Source organism: Theropithecus gelada, chromosome 11, assembly GCF_003255815.1.
Source record: "Theropithecus gelada isolate Dixy chromosome 11, Tgel_1.0, whole genome shotgun sequence".
Classification (NCBI taxonomy): Eukaryota; Metazoa; Chordata; class Mammalia; order Primates; family Cercopithecidae; genus Theropithecus; species Theropithecus gelada.
The window spans coordinates 10,409,007-10,425,017 of record NC_037679.1 but is presented as its reverse complement, the minus strand read 5'-3'; the positions used below and the strand labels follow the sequence as shown (position 1 = coordinate 10,425,017).

General features: G+C 48.6%; 1 protein-coding gene across 1 annotated transcript in view; it reads left to right on the top strand.

Moving 5' to 3' along the window:
* Nucleotides 1-16,011, top strand: part of POU6F1 (POU class 6 homeobox 1) — a 30,434-nt gene that overhangs the window by 375 nt on the left and 14,048 nt on the right. Inside the window, exons 2-3 of the mRNA XM_025403741.1 lie at nt 12,036-12,130; nt 14,696-14,891. Of these exons, the coding sequence (XP_025259526.1) occupies nt 12,083-12,130; nt 14,696-14,891 (244 nt within the window). The 5' untranslated portion in view covers nt 12,036-12,082. The remainder of the gene's footprint in view (nt 1-12,035; nt 12,131-14,695; nt 14,892-16,011) is intronic.

Sequence of the window (16,011 nt, the reverse complement as noted above, 5' to 3'; positions counted from 1 at the left end):
ATATGCAATGCCCGTAATTAGCATAATTTATATATTTATGATAAAGAGAAAAAAAGCCGCGGGGCCGAGGCGGCGGGATGCGGGGCCGGGCCGGCGGGGAGCTGCGGGAACGGGACAGCTCGCGGTTGCCCGCCTGGGGCCGGACACCCGGGGGCCGCGCCCTCGTCCGCCCGCGGGCCGCCCTGGACCTGGAGCGGAGGGGGCGGCCGCCAGGTGGACCCGGTGGGGAACCCCAACCTGGCCCCTCCTCGTTTCTGCCCCTGGAAGCCCTTGTGGGGTACGGACCACAGGGGACGCTCTGTACACAGACCCAGTGGCGACCAGGAGCGGATCCTTGCCCCGCTGGAGAACACGGACGCCTGGGTTCCTGGCGGTTAGGGCCAGCTGGAGCGGCCAGGGCGACCTGTCACAGTTCTCCCTAATGAACAAACTCCGGGACGACCGGTGGGACTCGGGGGTAGGGACCCAGGCGTTGCTGGAAGGGTGGGGCAGTGATGGGAGAGCCACCTTCTAGCAGAGCATGAGCACTTCATAAATATTTAATAACGATATTATTATTAATAAATAGTCATAATAATGGTCGCGATGCATTCTCCCTCGGCAAGCTCACCTGGCAAGGCCAAGGGAGCTCCCAGCATACCCTCTAACCTCCACTTTCGCGGCAGAATACCCTACTCGGCCCGATTGGAAGCCTAAAACCTTCACAGAATAGTCTCTGCTGCTGAGCGGGGGGCAATCAGAAGAGTTCAGGACGCGTTCCTGGGCCAAAGAAAAGAGGCTCTTTGCAGAGATTTTTAACCTCGTTTGCCCTTCCCCAATTCCTTGTTCCAAAAGCAGAGGGCTGGTCTTCAATTGTTCATATACATGTATCCCATGCCCCTTATTTAGCAGTCTAAGACAGCCACCATTGACTGGCAGAGGCCTTCTGAGGTATAATTCCATATATTCCACTTTCATTCAAGTCCTGGTCCTCAAAGTGATGCTTCTGTGACCAGGTACTCCGCTTATCTGCTGTAGAACTTCATTTCTTCATTAGTTCAACAGAAATACCCACTCAGTGCCATGCTCTGAACAATTCACACGAAGCTTCTAGCACGGAGTTTTTATTTTGGGGGTGGACAAGTAGATGCTAAACATGAAAACTAACAAGGTAATACCATAGGGTGATTGTGTGTCAGTGTGTGTCTGTGTAGCCATTTCTTCTGTTTTGTTCCTGGACGTACTACCTGGCAGTTAAGAAAAATGAGTCAGAAAAAATTTGCTCATGTGAGGTTTCTCTGCGTTTTGAAGGAACTTGGGATAAGCTCATATTCTTGTCCCCAAGATTTACTCACTATAAAATTATCAGAGTAATCTTTTACATTTTCTTTTTTTTTTTCTTTTTCTTTTTTTTGAGACAGAGTCTAGCTGATTTTTTTGTATTTTAGTAGAGATGGGGTTTCACCGTGTTGCCCAGGCTGGTCTTGAACTCTTTAGCTCAGGTGATACACCTGTCTTGGCCTCCCAAAGTGCTGGGATCACAGGCGTGAGCCACTGTGCCTGGCTATCTTTTACATTTTTAAAATGCTTTATAATTTAAAACATTTTTGGCCGGGCACGGTGGCTCACGCCTGTAATCCCAGCACTTTGGGAGGCTGAGGCAAGCGGATCACAAGGTCAGGAGATCGACACCATCCTGGCTAACATGGTGAAACCCCGTCTCTACTAAAAATACAAAAAACTTAGCCGGATGTGGTGGCAGGTGCCTGTAGTCCCAGCTACTCGGGAGGCTGAGGCAGGAGAATGGTGTGACCCCAGGAGGCGGAGCTTGCAGTGAGTCGAGATGGTGCCACTGCACTCCAGCCTGGGTGACAGAGCGAGACTCTGTCTCAAAAAAAAACAAAAACAAACAAACAAACAAAAAACATTTTTATATGCATGCTTTACTTCAGTTCAAAATAATAGCAATGATAATAACAAACACATATATAGTGTTTGTTTCATGCTAGGCCCTATTTTAAGTGCCTTCCATAAATGTTATCAATTTAATCCTCACAATAACCCATGAGGTGGTTACTATAATTTGGTTCCATTTTGGATAAGGAAACTGAGGCTTATAGGAAATACCTCTAGTAGAAGCAGTATTCAAGCTGTGTCCTCTGCCTTTAAAACTGCCTTTGACCCCCCTGTGTCAAAATGAGTGTTCATGAGGCAGAAGAGAGAGTGGGATGCAGGAGAAACTGACTAAGGGAGGAAGGCTTGGAATGAGAAATTGGACGGGCACTTTAGGAAGGGGTCAGTGTGGTCTGGGTTCTCCAGAACCCAATACTACACCTTTGAAATCTTTTTTTTTTTTTTTTTTTGTGAGACAGGGTTTCACTGTGTTGCTCAGTCTGGAGTGCAGTGGTGCGATATTGGGCTCACTGCAACCTCCACTTCCCGGGTTCAAGCAATTCGCCCACCTCAGCCTCCCAACTAGCTGGAACTATAGGTGCACACCACCATGCCTGACTAATTTTTGTATTTTTAGCAGAGATGGGGTTTCACCATGTTGGCCAAGCTGATCTTGAACTCCTGACCTCAAGTGATCCGCCCACCTCAGCCTCCCAAAGTGCTGGGATTACATACAGGCGTGAACCACCACACCCGGCCTGTACCACGTCTTTGAAATCATTTTTAAGTATCCCCAGTACTGGAAATGGAGGCAAAACATTTGAAATAGGGTGTGTGTTTTGAGGGAAAAGGTAGGAAATACTAAGAGGCTAAGTGATGTGGCAATGACATGACCTCATATCTTATTTGTTTTCAGCCCATATTCATGTACCTAGTTATTTACCAGATCTTATCCTACGCACCCGGGATATGATGATAACCTGACATGATCCCCGCCTTCCTGAAGCTTACAGTCTACTAGGAACATATCTACTTTTCATTTTTCACATTTCTTTCTTTCTTTCTTTCTTTTTTCTTTTTTTCTTTTTTGAGACAGAGTCTCACTCTGTCACCCAGGATGGAGTGCAGTGGCACGATCTCGGCTCACTGCAGCCTCAGCCTCCCAGGCTCAAGCGATTCTCTGGCCTCAGCCTCCCAAGCAGCTGGGACTACAGGCCTGCACCACCACACCCAGCTAATTTTTTATTTGTTTATTTGTTTGGGTTTGTTATGTTTCGGTAAAGATGGGGTTGCACAATGTTGGCCAGGCTGCCCTCCAACTCCTGACCTCAAGTGATCCACCCGCCTCAGCCTCCCAAAGTACTGGGATTACAGGTGTGAGCCACTACGCTTGACTCTACTCTCCTATTTTTTTTTTTGGTCACCTCATCGTTCTTTTTCCTTTCTCTGGCCTATGTGTGCCTAGCTGGTCTACCAACAGCTTGGCAAGACTGTTATCTCTGCTGATGGTTCAGGGTGTGGGGGCAGGCGTCAGTGTGGAGCAGAATTGAGATCCTTGTTTTCCAGTGTGTCCTGAGCCTTGGGGCCCAGAGCAGTCCCCATCAGCCTTCCTCCCATTTCCTGAGAGGAAGCTCTGTGTGGTGTCAGGAGGACGGGGTCCGGGGCAGGTGGACAGAGCCTTGAAGTGTGAATCTGCCACTGACTCTCCTGTGCCCTTGGTCAAGTCACCTGACCTCTGTTTACCTCTATGTACATATAGATAAAAATGAAGATGACTGTGGTAAGAGTCAAGCTAAGCATTTCATTTATATGATCTTATATCATCATCATAACCATCCCATAGGGCTGGCCTATGTAATCACCATTGTATTTATTTATTTATTATTTTTTTGAGATAGAGTCTCACTCTGTCTCCCAGACAGGAGTGCAATGGCGTGATCTTGGCTCACTGCAACCTCCGCCTCCCGGTTCAAGCGATTCTCCTGCCTCAGCTTCATGAGTAGCTGGAATTACAAGCACCCGCCACCACACCTCGCTAAGTTTTGTATTTTTAGTAGAGATGGCGTTTCCCCATGTTGGCCAGGCTGGTCTTGAACTCCTGACCTCAGGTGATCCTCCTGCCTTGGCCTCCCAAAGTGCTAGGATTATAGGCATGAGCCACCATGCCCGGCCTAGTCACCATTTTAAAGATAAGGAAATTAGGCCAGGTGCGGTGGCTCACGCCTGCAATCCCAGAACTTTGGGAGGCCGAGGCGGGCAGATCACAAAGTCAGGAGTTCGAGACCAGCCTGGCCCATACGGGGAAACCCCGTCTCTACTAAAAATACAAAAATTAGTTGACCATGGTGGTAGGCACCTGTAGTCCCAGCTACTGAGGAGGCTGAGGCAGGAGAATCGTTTGAACCTGGGAGGCGGAGGTTGCAGGGAGCTGAGATTGCACCACTGCACTCCAGCCTGGGCAACAAGAGCAACTCTCCATCTCAAAAAAGTTAAAAAAAAAAAAAAAGAAAACCATAGCAATGGGCCAGGTATGGTGGCTCATGCCAGTAATACCAGCACTTTGGGAGGCTGAGGTGGGAAGATAATTTGAGCCCAGGAGTTGGAAACCAGCTTAGGCAACATCGAAAGACCCTGTCTCTGAAAAAAAAAAATAATAAAACCAGAAATGGATCTGAATTTAAAAGTCTGAATCCCATACAAGTTCCATTTTCCTACATAGGACGAGATTCTTTTACATAAAATTTCATGTCTGAAATACAGGCCTCGCTGGGAACAAGCACTGCATAAAACTGCCTTACAGGCCAGGCGTGGTGGCTCACACATGTAATCCCAGTACTTTGGGAGGCTGAGGCAGGTGAATCACTTGAGGTCAGGAGTTCTTGACTAACCTGGGCAACATGGTGAAACCCTGTCTCTGCTAAAAATACAAAAATTAGCCTGGTGTGGTGGTGCACACTTGTAGTCCCAGCTATTCAGGAGGCCAAGGCAGAAGAATTGCTTGAACCTGGGAGGCGGAGGTTGCAGTAAGCTGAGATCGTGCCGCTGCACTCCAACCTGGGTGACAGAGCAAGACTCCATCTCGAAAAAGAAAAAACAAAAACAAAAAAACTGCATTAAGTGTTAGGTGTCCCTCCTGTAGATTCTTTACTGCTTTTTATTCACCCACCATGACACTTAAACATACTGTATTGTAGTTACCTTCTTATTTCCTTGACTCCCATATTGGACTATAGCTTTTTTTTTTTTTTTTTTTGAGACGGAGTTTCACTCTTGTTGCCCAGGCTGGAGTGCAATGGCACGATCTCGGCTCACCTCCGCCTCCAGTTGTTCAAGCGATTCTCCTGCCTCAGCCTCCCAAGTAGCTGGGATTACAGGCATGTGCCACCACCCCCGGCTAATTTTGTAATTTTAGTAGAGACAAGGTTTTTCCATAGTGGTTAGGCTGGTCTCGAACTCCCAACCTCAGGTGATCTACCCACCTCAGCCTCCCAAAGTGCTGGGATTACAGGCGTGAGCCACCGCGCCCGGCCTGGACTATAGATTTCTTGAAAAGGTGGGAAATGTGTTTTTCCCCATTGAATTCCCAGTGCCTAGCACATAGTAGCCACTGAAACGTGTTGAAAAAATGAAGGGTTGGCTGGGCATGGTGGCTCACGCCTGTAATCCCAGCACTTTGGGAGCTGAGACAGGTGGATCACAAGGTCAGGAGTTTGAGACCAGCCTGGCCAATATGGTGAAACCCCGTCTCTACTAAAAATACAAAAATTAGCTGGGCATGGTGGCACACACCTGTAGTCCCAGCTACTCAGGAGGCTGAGGCAGAAGAATTGCTTGAACCCGGGAGGCAGAGGTTACGGTGAGCTGAGATTGTGCCACTGGACTCCAGCCTGGGCGACAGAGCCAGACTCCTTCTCAAAAAACAAAAACAAACAAAACAACAACAACAAAAAAATGAAGGGCAAGACGTTTCAGGATTTCTTCTAATAGGATCTTAGACTATTCTAGGGAGTTCTGATTTGTTTGGGATATCCCACTCCTCCTCCTAGGTATCTTGGAATGTTGCCCTAAACCCAAAGCAGTTCCAGAGGAGAGTGACAGGTAGAACCAGGTCCTCTAGCTCATTCTCCCCCACTGAAAATCCTGCATGGCCCTGGACCTCTTTGGATTCTCAGGTGATGGGCAAATGCCTTAGCGCTCGCTGTTCCTTTTACCCCGGAGGCTGCTTGGTGTTTTTTTTTTTGTTTTTTTTTTTTGAGACGGAGTCTCGCTCTGTCACCCAGGCTGGAGTGCAGTGGCCGGATCTCAGCTCACTGCAAGCTCCGCCTCCCAGGTTCACACCATTCTCCTGCCTCAGCCTCCCGAGTAGCTGGGACTACAGGCGCCCGCCACCTCGCCCGGCTAGTTTTTTGTATTTTTTAGTAGAGACGGGGTTTCACCATGTTAGCCGGGATGGTCTCGATCTCCTGACCTCGTAATCCACCCGTCTCGGCCTCCCAAAGTGCTGGGATTACAGGCTTGAGCCACCGCGCCCGGCCGGGTTTTTTAAAAAATATATATATATTTATTTATTTATTAGGGACAAGGTCTTTCTCTGTCAAGGAGTGCAGACCGGAGTGTAGTGGCATGATCACGACTCACTGCAGCCTTGAACTCTGTGGCTCAAGCAATCCTCCTACCTCAGCTTCCCAAGTAGCTGGGACTATAGGTGTGCACCACTACACCTGGCTAGTTTTTTTAATTTTTATTTATTTATTTATTTATTTTATTTTATTTATTTTTTTTTTTTTTGAGACGGAGTCTCGCTCTGTCGCCCAGGCTGGAGTGCAGTGGCCAGATCTCAGCTCACTGCAAGCTCCGCCTCCCGGGTTTACACCATTCTCCTGCCTCAGCCTCCAAGTAATAGCTGGGATTACAGGCGCCCGCCACCTCGCCCGGCTAGTTTTTTGTATTTTTTAGTAGAGACGGGGTTTCACTGTGTTAGCCAGGATGGTCTCGATCTCCTGACCTTGTGATCCACCCGTCTCGGCCTCCCAAAGTGCTGGGATTACAGGCTTGAGCCACCGCGCCCGGCAATTTTTATTTTTTGTAGAGACGGAGTCTCCCTGCGTTGCCCAGGAAGGCATCAAACTCCTGAGCTCAAGTGATCCTCCCCCTTCAGCCTCCCAAAGCATTGAGATTATAGGCGTGAGCCACTGTGCCCAGCCCTGCCTGGGTTTTTAGATGTTAGCGAGGAAAGCAAGGGATAAATAAGTGAGCCATTTGCTAGCCAGCCAGAGTGCCTTGCCAGCCCTGATCCAGGTGTTTTTCAAACTCAACTCACTGGAGAAAAAAGGTAAAGGAGAGGGCCCTTGGTGGGCTCTGGCTCCCTCCCCAGCTTTAACCAGAGCAGCTCTGCTGTGATGTGTGTATGTATTGGGATTCTACTGCTGGGATGGGGACAGGAGCTCCTTCTCTGGAAACAGACAGCTGATTGTCTCTTCTCCCTGGCCTTCAGGCTGTGGGCACTGCATAGCATCATGGGCTTAAAGGAGGCCATCCAGATGTGCTATTTATGCAGTCATTGGGGAAATGGTCAAAAAGCAAACTGAAGATGGCTGTCTGGTCACTGGAACCAAGCCACAGCCTGAGGCTTGAAAAAATTTGGAAGTTCCTGACAAGGAGATGGCAGCAGGTCCAGAGGACCTGCTAGGTCCTCTAGGTCTTGGGTCCAGAGGACCCAAGCAAGGGGAACACGCAGGGCACAGCTCAGAGTCAAAATGCTGAGTGTCTGCTTGTCAGACGTTGATATCACATACATGTGTAATAGCCATCTAAAGGTAAGACAGAGAGAGACAAGGGAGTCTGAGATCTGGGACAAAGGAGGTCTTGGACTCTGCTCTGCCTGGGTTTATGGTGGGCTGAATGAAATCTGGTTGGTGGGTTGGTGTGGGCTTAGGTGTGGCTAGAGGCTATGTCTCAGGACTGACTTTGCCTTTGACTTAAAGGACCAGACACTGAGGACCCAGGTCCTCATAGCTCATCAAATCTTAAGGGTGGAAGGGATATCAGAATCACCCAAGCCTTATCACTACTTGAATCCTCCTCATAACACAGTCAGAAAGTGGACACCTGCCCATGCTCAGCCACTCCCTGTGAGTGGCCATGGTTGGCAGCAAGGAGCCAGAGGCTACAATGAGACTGTGAGCAGACTTAGCGCTCTTCTCAAGCAGGTGCCTTGTTGTCCATGAAGATTGGCTACTGCTGCCTTACACCTAATGACCTTTGGAATTGGAAAACTCTTCTCCCCATGAAATGTATATATCAAGCTATAATGCACCCAGATTCAGCTTGTGCAGCTTTCATTTCGGTGTTGTCTCTTCCTCTTATTTTCTTTGCAAATGGCTTCTGTATGTAACAACTTTCATAGCTTATCCTAATTCCTACCCAGAAGTGATGGTAAATTGCCAAGTTCTCTGAAAAACTCATGGAAGACTACCATGTACAAAATCTGGGGGGACAGAGTTTAAGACTAGCCCTGGCAACATAGTGAGACCTCATATCTACCAAAAAAAAAAAAAAAAAAATCAGCTGGTGGTTAAGGTGGAAGGATCACTTGAGCCTGGGAGTTTGAGGCTGCAGTGAGCCATGGTCATACCACTGCATTCCAGCCTGGGCAACAGAGCAAGACCCTGTCTCAGAAAAAAAAAAAAAATTCTGAGGGGAGACATCACCTAAGAAGGAGGCTACAGCCCCAATGAGGTAGGTAGATGCTCACCAGTTCTTTCAGCAAATTCTTCTGCCCTTCCTGCATCCCCTCGTCGTACCTGAAAGGGGAAGGCTCATTTCCTCTTTTTTCAAATTGTTAGGTACCTGGAATTGCTTGCCCTCTCCTTGAATCCCACTCTGGAGGGGTTAGGGAAGGAAAAGGAGGGAAGGAACCTCATGGTTCTCCTTACCTGGTTGATCAGGGAACATTATGCCAAGCAATGAAGATGCTAAAACCCCAGGGGTGATCCAGCAATTCCATTCCTAGGTATATACCCAAAGAATTGAAAACAGGTTTTCAAAAAAAATTATACCCAGTAGTCATAATACACAATACACAATAGCCAAAAGGTAGAACAACCCAAATATCCACCAACTAATGAATGGATACACAAAATGTAGTATATCCATACAATAGAATATTATTCAGCCATGAAAAGGAATGAAGTTCTGACACATACTACAATGTGGATGAACCTTGGAAACATGCTAAGTGAAAGAAGCTAGACACAGAAAGTCACATATTCTATAGTTCCGTTTACATGAAATATCCAGAACAGGGAACCCCATAGAGAAAGCTCATCAGTAGTTGCCAGGGCTTGGGCAGTGGCAGTGGAGGGTGAATAACTATTAGTGGATATGGAGTTTCCTTTTGGGTTGATGAAAATGTTCTGGGACTAGACAGTGGTGATGGTGGCAAGTGTGAATCCACCAGATTCCATTATATGGTTCTCTTTAAAGTGGCTAAAATGGTTAATTGTATGGGATGTGAATTTATCTTAGTCTGTTTGGGCTGCTGTAACAAAACACCATAAACTGGGTAGCTTATAAACAACAGAAATTTATTTCTCATGGTACTGAAGGTGGGAAGTCCAACATCAAGGTGGTGTTGTCTGGTGAGGGCCCACTTCCTCGTTGACGGAGCCTTCTTGCTGTGTCCTTACATAGTCAAAGGGGTGAAAGTATCTCTCTCACACTAGGGTCTCGCTCTGTTGCCCAGGCTGGAGTACAGTGGCAAGATCACAGCTCACCACAGCCTCAACCTCCTGGGCTCAAGTGATCCTCCTGCCTCAACCTCCTGAGTAGCTGGGACTACAGGTATGCGCCACTACGCTCAGCTACTTTTTGTACTCTTCGTAGAGATGGAGTTTCACCATGTTGTCCAGGCTGGTCTTGAACTTCTGGGCTCAAGCAGTCCACCTGCCTCGGCCTCCCTAAGTGCTGGGATTACAGGCATGAGCCACTGCACCCAGCCTCGGGCCTTTTTTATACAGGCACTAATCCCATTCCTAATTACCTTCCAGAGGCCCCATCTCTTAATACTGTCACCTTGGGGATTAGCATTTCGACACATGAATTTGGGGAGAAAGACACATTCAGACCATAGCAGAAAGGAAAGGTGAATCCAGAACATCCCTCTGGGCTTTGTTTCCCTATCTGTAACATGGGGATAATAGTGCCTCCCATTCCCCACGCCCCCAGAGTTGGCATGAGTAATACAGCAAGCAATTGTGTTATATAAAATGTCTAGCATACAATATGCACTCAAAATAAATGTTAATTGCTTTTTTTCCTATAAAAGTGTCTAACCTATTCGCTTCATTGTCTTTCCTCTCTCAATCTCTATCATCTCTTTCTTTCTTTTTTGAGACAGGGTCTGGTTCTGTAACCCAGGCTGGAGTGCACCAATCACTGCTCACTGCAGCCTCCGCCTCCCAGGCTCAAGCGATCTTCCCATCTCAGCCTCCTGAGTAGCTGGGACTATAGGCACGCGCCACCACGCCCAGCTAACTTTTTGTTTGTTTGTTTGTTTGTTTTTTGGTACGGACAGAGCCTCACTATGTTGCCCAGGCTGATCTCGAACTCCTGGACTCAGGTGATCCTCCTGCCTTGGCCTCCCAAAATTCTGGGATTACAGGCATGAGCCACTGCGCCCAACCTGTTTTCTTTATTTCTTATGACTGTGGTTTGTGGCTCTAGCCAGACAACCTGTCCTCACATGAGGGCTTTGCCCACTCCTCACTGCACAGGGCAGGCTGTTCCACCATCTGGGATGTCCCACCTCGTCTGTTACAGGCCACTGTGGTCTTTGGGCCACTATCATAGAGTCACCTGAGAGCTGATTCTGTGATGTTCGCCCATTGAATCAGACTCTGAGAGTAGTTGGGGGAAAAGATCTAGGGGTCTGCATTTACATTTTTATTTTTAAATTATTACTCAGTACTTTATTTATTTATTGAGACTGAATCTCACTCTACTCTGTAATTGATATAAATACTAACATTTTTACTAAGTGCTCTAGGTGATGATCATGCATATTAAAGTTGGAGAGCACTTTAATTTATGTTTTTACCATCTATTCCAGGAAGTCTGCCCAGATTTCTCCCTTGCTCCTTACCTAAGTCTAAGGTTCTGAGGGTCAGGGTCAGATTCCCATTGAGTTCTGCTGGGTGTGCTGTCTCCCTTTGGATTGGGGAAGCCCCAGGGACAGATATCTTGCCCTTTCTTTACTCTCCTCACCCTAAGCCCAGATGTTCCTGGTTCTTCTGAGTGTGGATTCTCCTAGGATGCTGTAGGAAATGCAACACTTTAAAGTTCTTAGAATCCTGTTTTTTGGCCAGGTGCAGTGGCTCACATCTGTTATCCCAGCACTTTGGGAGGCCGAGGTGGGTGGATCACTTGAGGTCAGGAATTCAAGACCAGCCTGGCCAACGTGGTGAAACCGTGTCTCTACTAAAAATACAAAAATTAGCCTGGCATGGTGGCACATGCCTGTAATCCCAGCTACTCAAGTGGCTGAGGCAGGAGAATCGGTTTAACCCAGGAGGCAGAGGCTGCAGTGAGCACAGATTGTTCCACTGCACTCCAGCCTGGGTGACAGAGTGAAACTGTCTCAAAAAAAAAGATTCCTGTTTTTTGTTTTTTTGTTGTTGTTGTTTTTAGTGTTTTGTTTTGTTTTGTTTTTGATTTTTTTTTTACCTCTACAGATACTTGGGAGAACCTAGCTTCTCTGTCTTCCTACGATTCTATTCTGACTTTTCTAGATGGTATAGAAATTGTATCACTGTGGCCGGGCGCGGTGGCTCACGCCTGTAATCCCAGCACTTTGGGAGGCCGAGGCGGGCGGATCACAAGGTCAGGAGATCGAGACCACGGTGAAACCTCGTCTCTACTAAAAATACAAAAAATTAGCCGGGCGCGGTTGTGGGCGTCTGTAGTCCCAGCTACTCGGGAGGCTGAGGCAGGAGAATGGCGGGAACCCGGGAGGCGGAGCTTGCAGTGAGCTGAGATCCGGCCACTGCACTCCAGCCTGGGCGACAGAGCGAGACTCCGTCTCAAAAAAAAAAAAAAAAAAAAAAAAAAGAAATTGTATCACTGTGTTACATCACCCTTTGCCTTTCCAATCCCATCTTACCCAGGATGTGCTAGGTGTGGGCCGGACCCCACCCGACCCTGACAAGTGACCATGGATCCTGGAGCCGAGTCAGAGACATCTCTGACTGTCAATGAGCAGGTATCTTCTGAGGTGGGAAGAGGGGGAGTAAGGGTGATGGACTGAGGGGTGTGGGAAGACCCCACAGGGCCTGTCCCTGTCCATTTCTTACCAGGGTTCACTGCCCTTCACCTGTCCAGAGGTACTTGCCATTTAGGATTTCTCAGGGTCTGGGTTTGGGGAGTGAAGCTGTGACTTTAAGATGTAAAATCAAAGTGTACATAGTATGTTTAAGTTTACATGGAGGAAGTTTTGAACATCAGGTAATTTACTCTTTAGTTTTTCTTATTGCTTACACATATTTTCTAATTGTTTTTTTTGCAAATTACTATTACTTATATAATTTTTTAAAAGGAGAGAAAAGGCCAGGCACAGTGGCTCATGCCTGTAATCCCAGCACTTTGGGAGGCTGAGGCGGGTGGATCACTTGAGGTCAGGAGTTCGAGACCAGCCCGGCCAACATGGTGAAACCCCGTCTCTACAAAAAACAGAAAAATTAGCCGGGCGTGGTGGCGGGTGCCTGTAATCCCAGCTACTTGGGTGGCTGAGGCAGGAGAATTGCTTGAGCCCAGGAGGTGGAGGTTGCAGTGAGCCGAGATCACGCCACTGCACTCCAGCCTGGGTGACAGGGCGAGACTCCGTCTCCAAAAAAAAAAAAAAAAGAAAAGAAAAGAAAAGAAAAGATGAATTTCTCTGAAAATGTAATTGGAGTGAAGCCTCTCATAGGGCAAACTGGAGGCAGCACAAGAGCTGCTTGTAGGATGTATTTCACTCATCTCATATTCTCCTGATGGGTCACATTGTCACTTTTTCCAGCACAGCCTCTGACTGGATCCACTTTCAGGCTTAAAGAGTGTTGTGAGAGTGATTTCAGGCACAGGCCAAATGCAGAGAGGCCTGACACAAAGCTGTTTAATTTACATACTTTGTCTCTTATTCTTTTTTTTTTTTTTTTTTTTTGAGACGGAGTCTCACTGTGTCTCCCAGGCTGGAGTGCAGTGGCGCGATCTCGGCTCACTGCAAGCTCCGCTCCCCGGGTTCACGCCATTCTCCCGCCTCAATGTCTCTTATTCTTAAATGGCCCAATTGGCAGGGTTTCCGTGCTGGTGATGAAGAGCTAGTGTGGGGCATCTGGGCAGGGGAGGGAGACCGAGTGTTCCGAGGAGGCTCAGGGTCCACCTGCATCACTCATGCATGGAGATTGCCCTTGAGGTCTGAGCATGCCCACAGCAGGTGGCAGGACTGGAGCCACAGACCCATAGGATAAAAAGCTGCAGTCAGGCCAGGCGCGGTGGCTCACGCCTGTAATCCCAGCACTTTGGGAGGCCGAGGTAGGCGAATCACAAGGTCAGGAGATTGAGACCATCCTGGCTAACACAGTGAAACCTCGTCTCTACTAAAAATACAAAAAAATTAGCTGGACGTAGTGGCGGGCGCCTGTAGTCCCAGCCACTCGGGAGGCTGAGGCAGGAGAATGGCGTGAACCCGGAAAGCAGAGCTTACAGTGAGCGGAGATCATGCCACTGCTCTCCAGACTGGGTGACAGAGCAAGACTCCATCTCAAAAAAAAAAAACCAAAACTGCAGTCCAGGAGCGGTGCCAGGCAGAGAGGGAGAGGATGCATCTTCAGGATTCTTTTTTTTTTTTTTTTTTTTTTTGAGGCGGAGTCGGGCTCTGTCCCCCGGGCTGGAGTGCAGTGGCCGGATCTCAGCTCACTGCAAGCTCCGCCTCCCGGGTTTACGCCATTCTCCTGCCTCAGCCTCCCGAGTAGCTGGGACTACAGGCGCCCGCCACCTTGCCCGGCTAGTTTTTTGTATTTTTTAGTAGAGACGGGGTTTCACCGTGTTAGCCAGGATGGTCTCGATCTTCTGACCTCGTGATCCGCCCGTCTCGGCCTCCCAAAGTGCTAGGATTACAGGCTTGAGCCACCGCGCCCGGCCCCATCTTCAGGATTCTTGACTCTTGTTTTAGGAATTTAGCTTGCAGGGAAATCCTGAGCCTTTACTCTAGAGTTTTGGAAATAAAGGAATCATGGGCCATAAAAGTTACTCAGCATTGTGGCGCATTCATTTTCCATCCCTTTATCTTTGGGGAACTTTCAGATGATTTCAAGGGAAGTGAAGAAGGATTTGCTTCCTGGCCCGACTTAAGCTGTGGATGCCATGTTAGGAGCCCTCATACCCACGTTCCAAGATCCTAGCTGCCAAGAGGACATCCTTGCAAGTTGTAGGATAGGCCATCCACCACTCCCTGCACTGAGTCCAAGAGATGGAACAAATAGAAACTAGCTCTCAAATGGTTTGGCTCTGGGGGACATTTTTCTAGCTTGCGTCAGGCCCTTCTCCCTGTCACCAGGGCCTGCTTTCTTCCAGCAGCTCCTTCCCTGGAATCAGGGAGCTGCAGCCTGCCCCAGGCTCTGGAATTCTCACAGAGCACACAGCCCTCTGGACAGGAGGTCTGCATCCCGAAATGCCCTCCCCTCTCTCCCGCAACCATACCCAGAACTCTCTCCTGCAACCATACCCAGTATACCCTGCGGTTATACTGGCCCCTCCCCCAACAGTGCCCCCCGTCCTCTGCTTGCAGGTCATCGTGATGTCAGGTCATGAGACCATCCGAGTGCTGGAAGTCGGAGTGGATGCCCAGCTCCCTGCTGAGGAAGAGAGCAAAGGACTGGAGGGTGTGGCCGCCGAGGGCTCCCAGAGCGGAGACCCTGCTGAAGCCAGTCAAGCTGCTGGTAAAGCTGGGCCAGACAACCTGGGCTCCTCTGCAGAGGCAACTGGTACGAGGCCGTCACCCCCACCTGGTACTGCTCCACCTGAGTGCTGAGTGCCTCTTGTGGTCCCTGGGGAGCCAGCACGAATCCCTGGGGCTCAGGTGGTTTTAGGGTCCTGTCCGCCTGCCCACTGGACAGCCCGTGCCTCTGGTCAGCTGCTAGGGCTACTCTACACTCCTTGTTTCTGGAGTTTTAGTTCTAGTCTGAGTCACTTCCAGGCCTAAACTGGAGTGGATCAGGGTGAGGTGGGAGGAGACTGGTAGCACTGAGCTTAGGGGTTTGAACGTGGGAGTTGAACCCAATGAGCTGTGGGGGATCAGGCACTGCTCCCTGGCTTTGGGGCACCCTCTCATCAGTCTTCCTCATTAACACCTTGCAGAGTAGTCATCTCCTTTTGCAGGAAGCCTTAGGCCTCCTTTTTCAGTTTCCCCAGAACACCCCAATTCATTGCCCCTTGACTTCTGCTGCACATTCCCGCTTCCCTTGACTGGAGATCTGGACTGGTGGGGGTGGGCCAAGACGAGGAGGCAAACTTCAGAAAAGCAACAGCTCCTTAACAAGAAAACTGCATGGCCACACATTACTTGCTCTACCTTCACATCAGTGTGTAAATTCTTTGGAACCCTAGTAACGTTAGTCATTTCTTTTCGGATAAAGGAATGACAAGAGACATGATCGAAAATTTTTCCCTAGCCTGGAAATGCTGTGTTTCCATGTTGAGGCCAGGATGGGTCATCACCTGTTCCCAAGGGGCAGTGCCCTGGAGACCAGGCAGGGAAGACAAGGACCCTACGCCTCTGCCACTCCTTCCATTCAGCATAGCCATTGTGCAGTGGAGCCCCTTTTCAGAAAACAGGGGAAGTTTCTCAGGTTTATTCACCATGCCCTCACTTTGCTTTTCACCCATTTATCCATCTTCCTATCTCATTTCCTCTGGTGCCTTAATTCTGCTCCTTGCCCAAATTCACTCTCAGAAATGGATCCTAAATCAATGATTTTCATGAGTGTTTGTGTAGTGTGCATCTTCTCCAGGAGTTTGCGTGTCTAAGCCTTTCGCAAAAGGCTCGTCCTCTATAAAGGAATTTTAGTCATCATCAACCAGGTAAGGGAGGTATTTTGCTGGTGT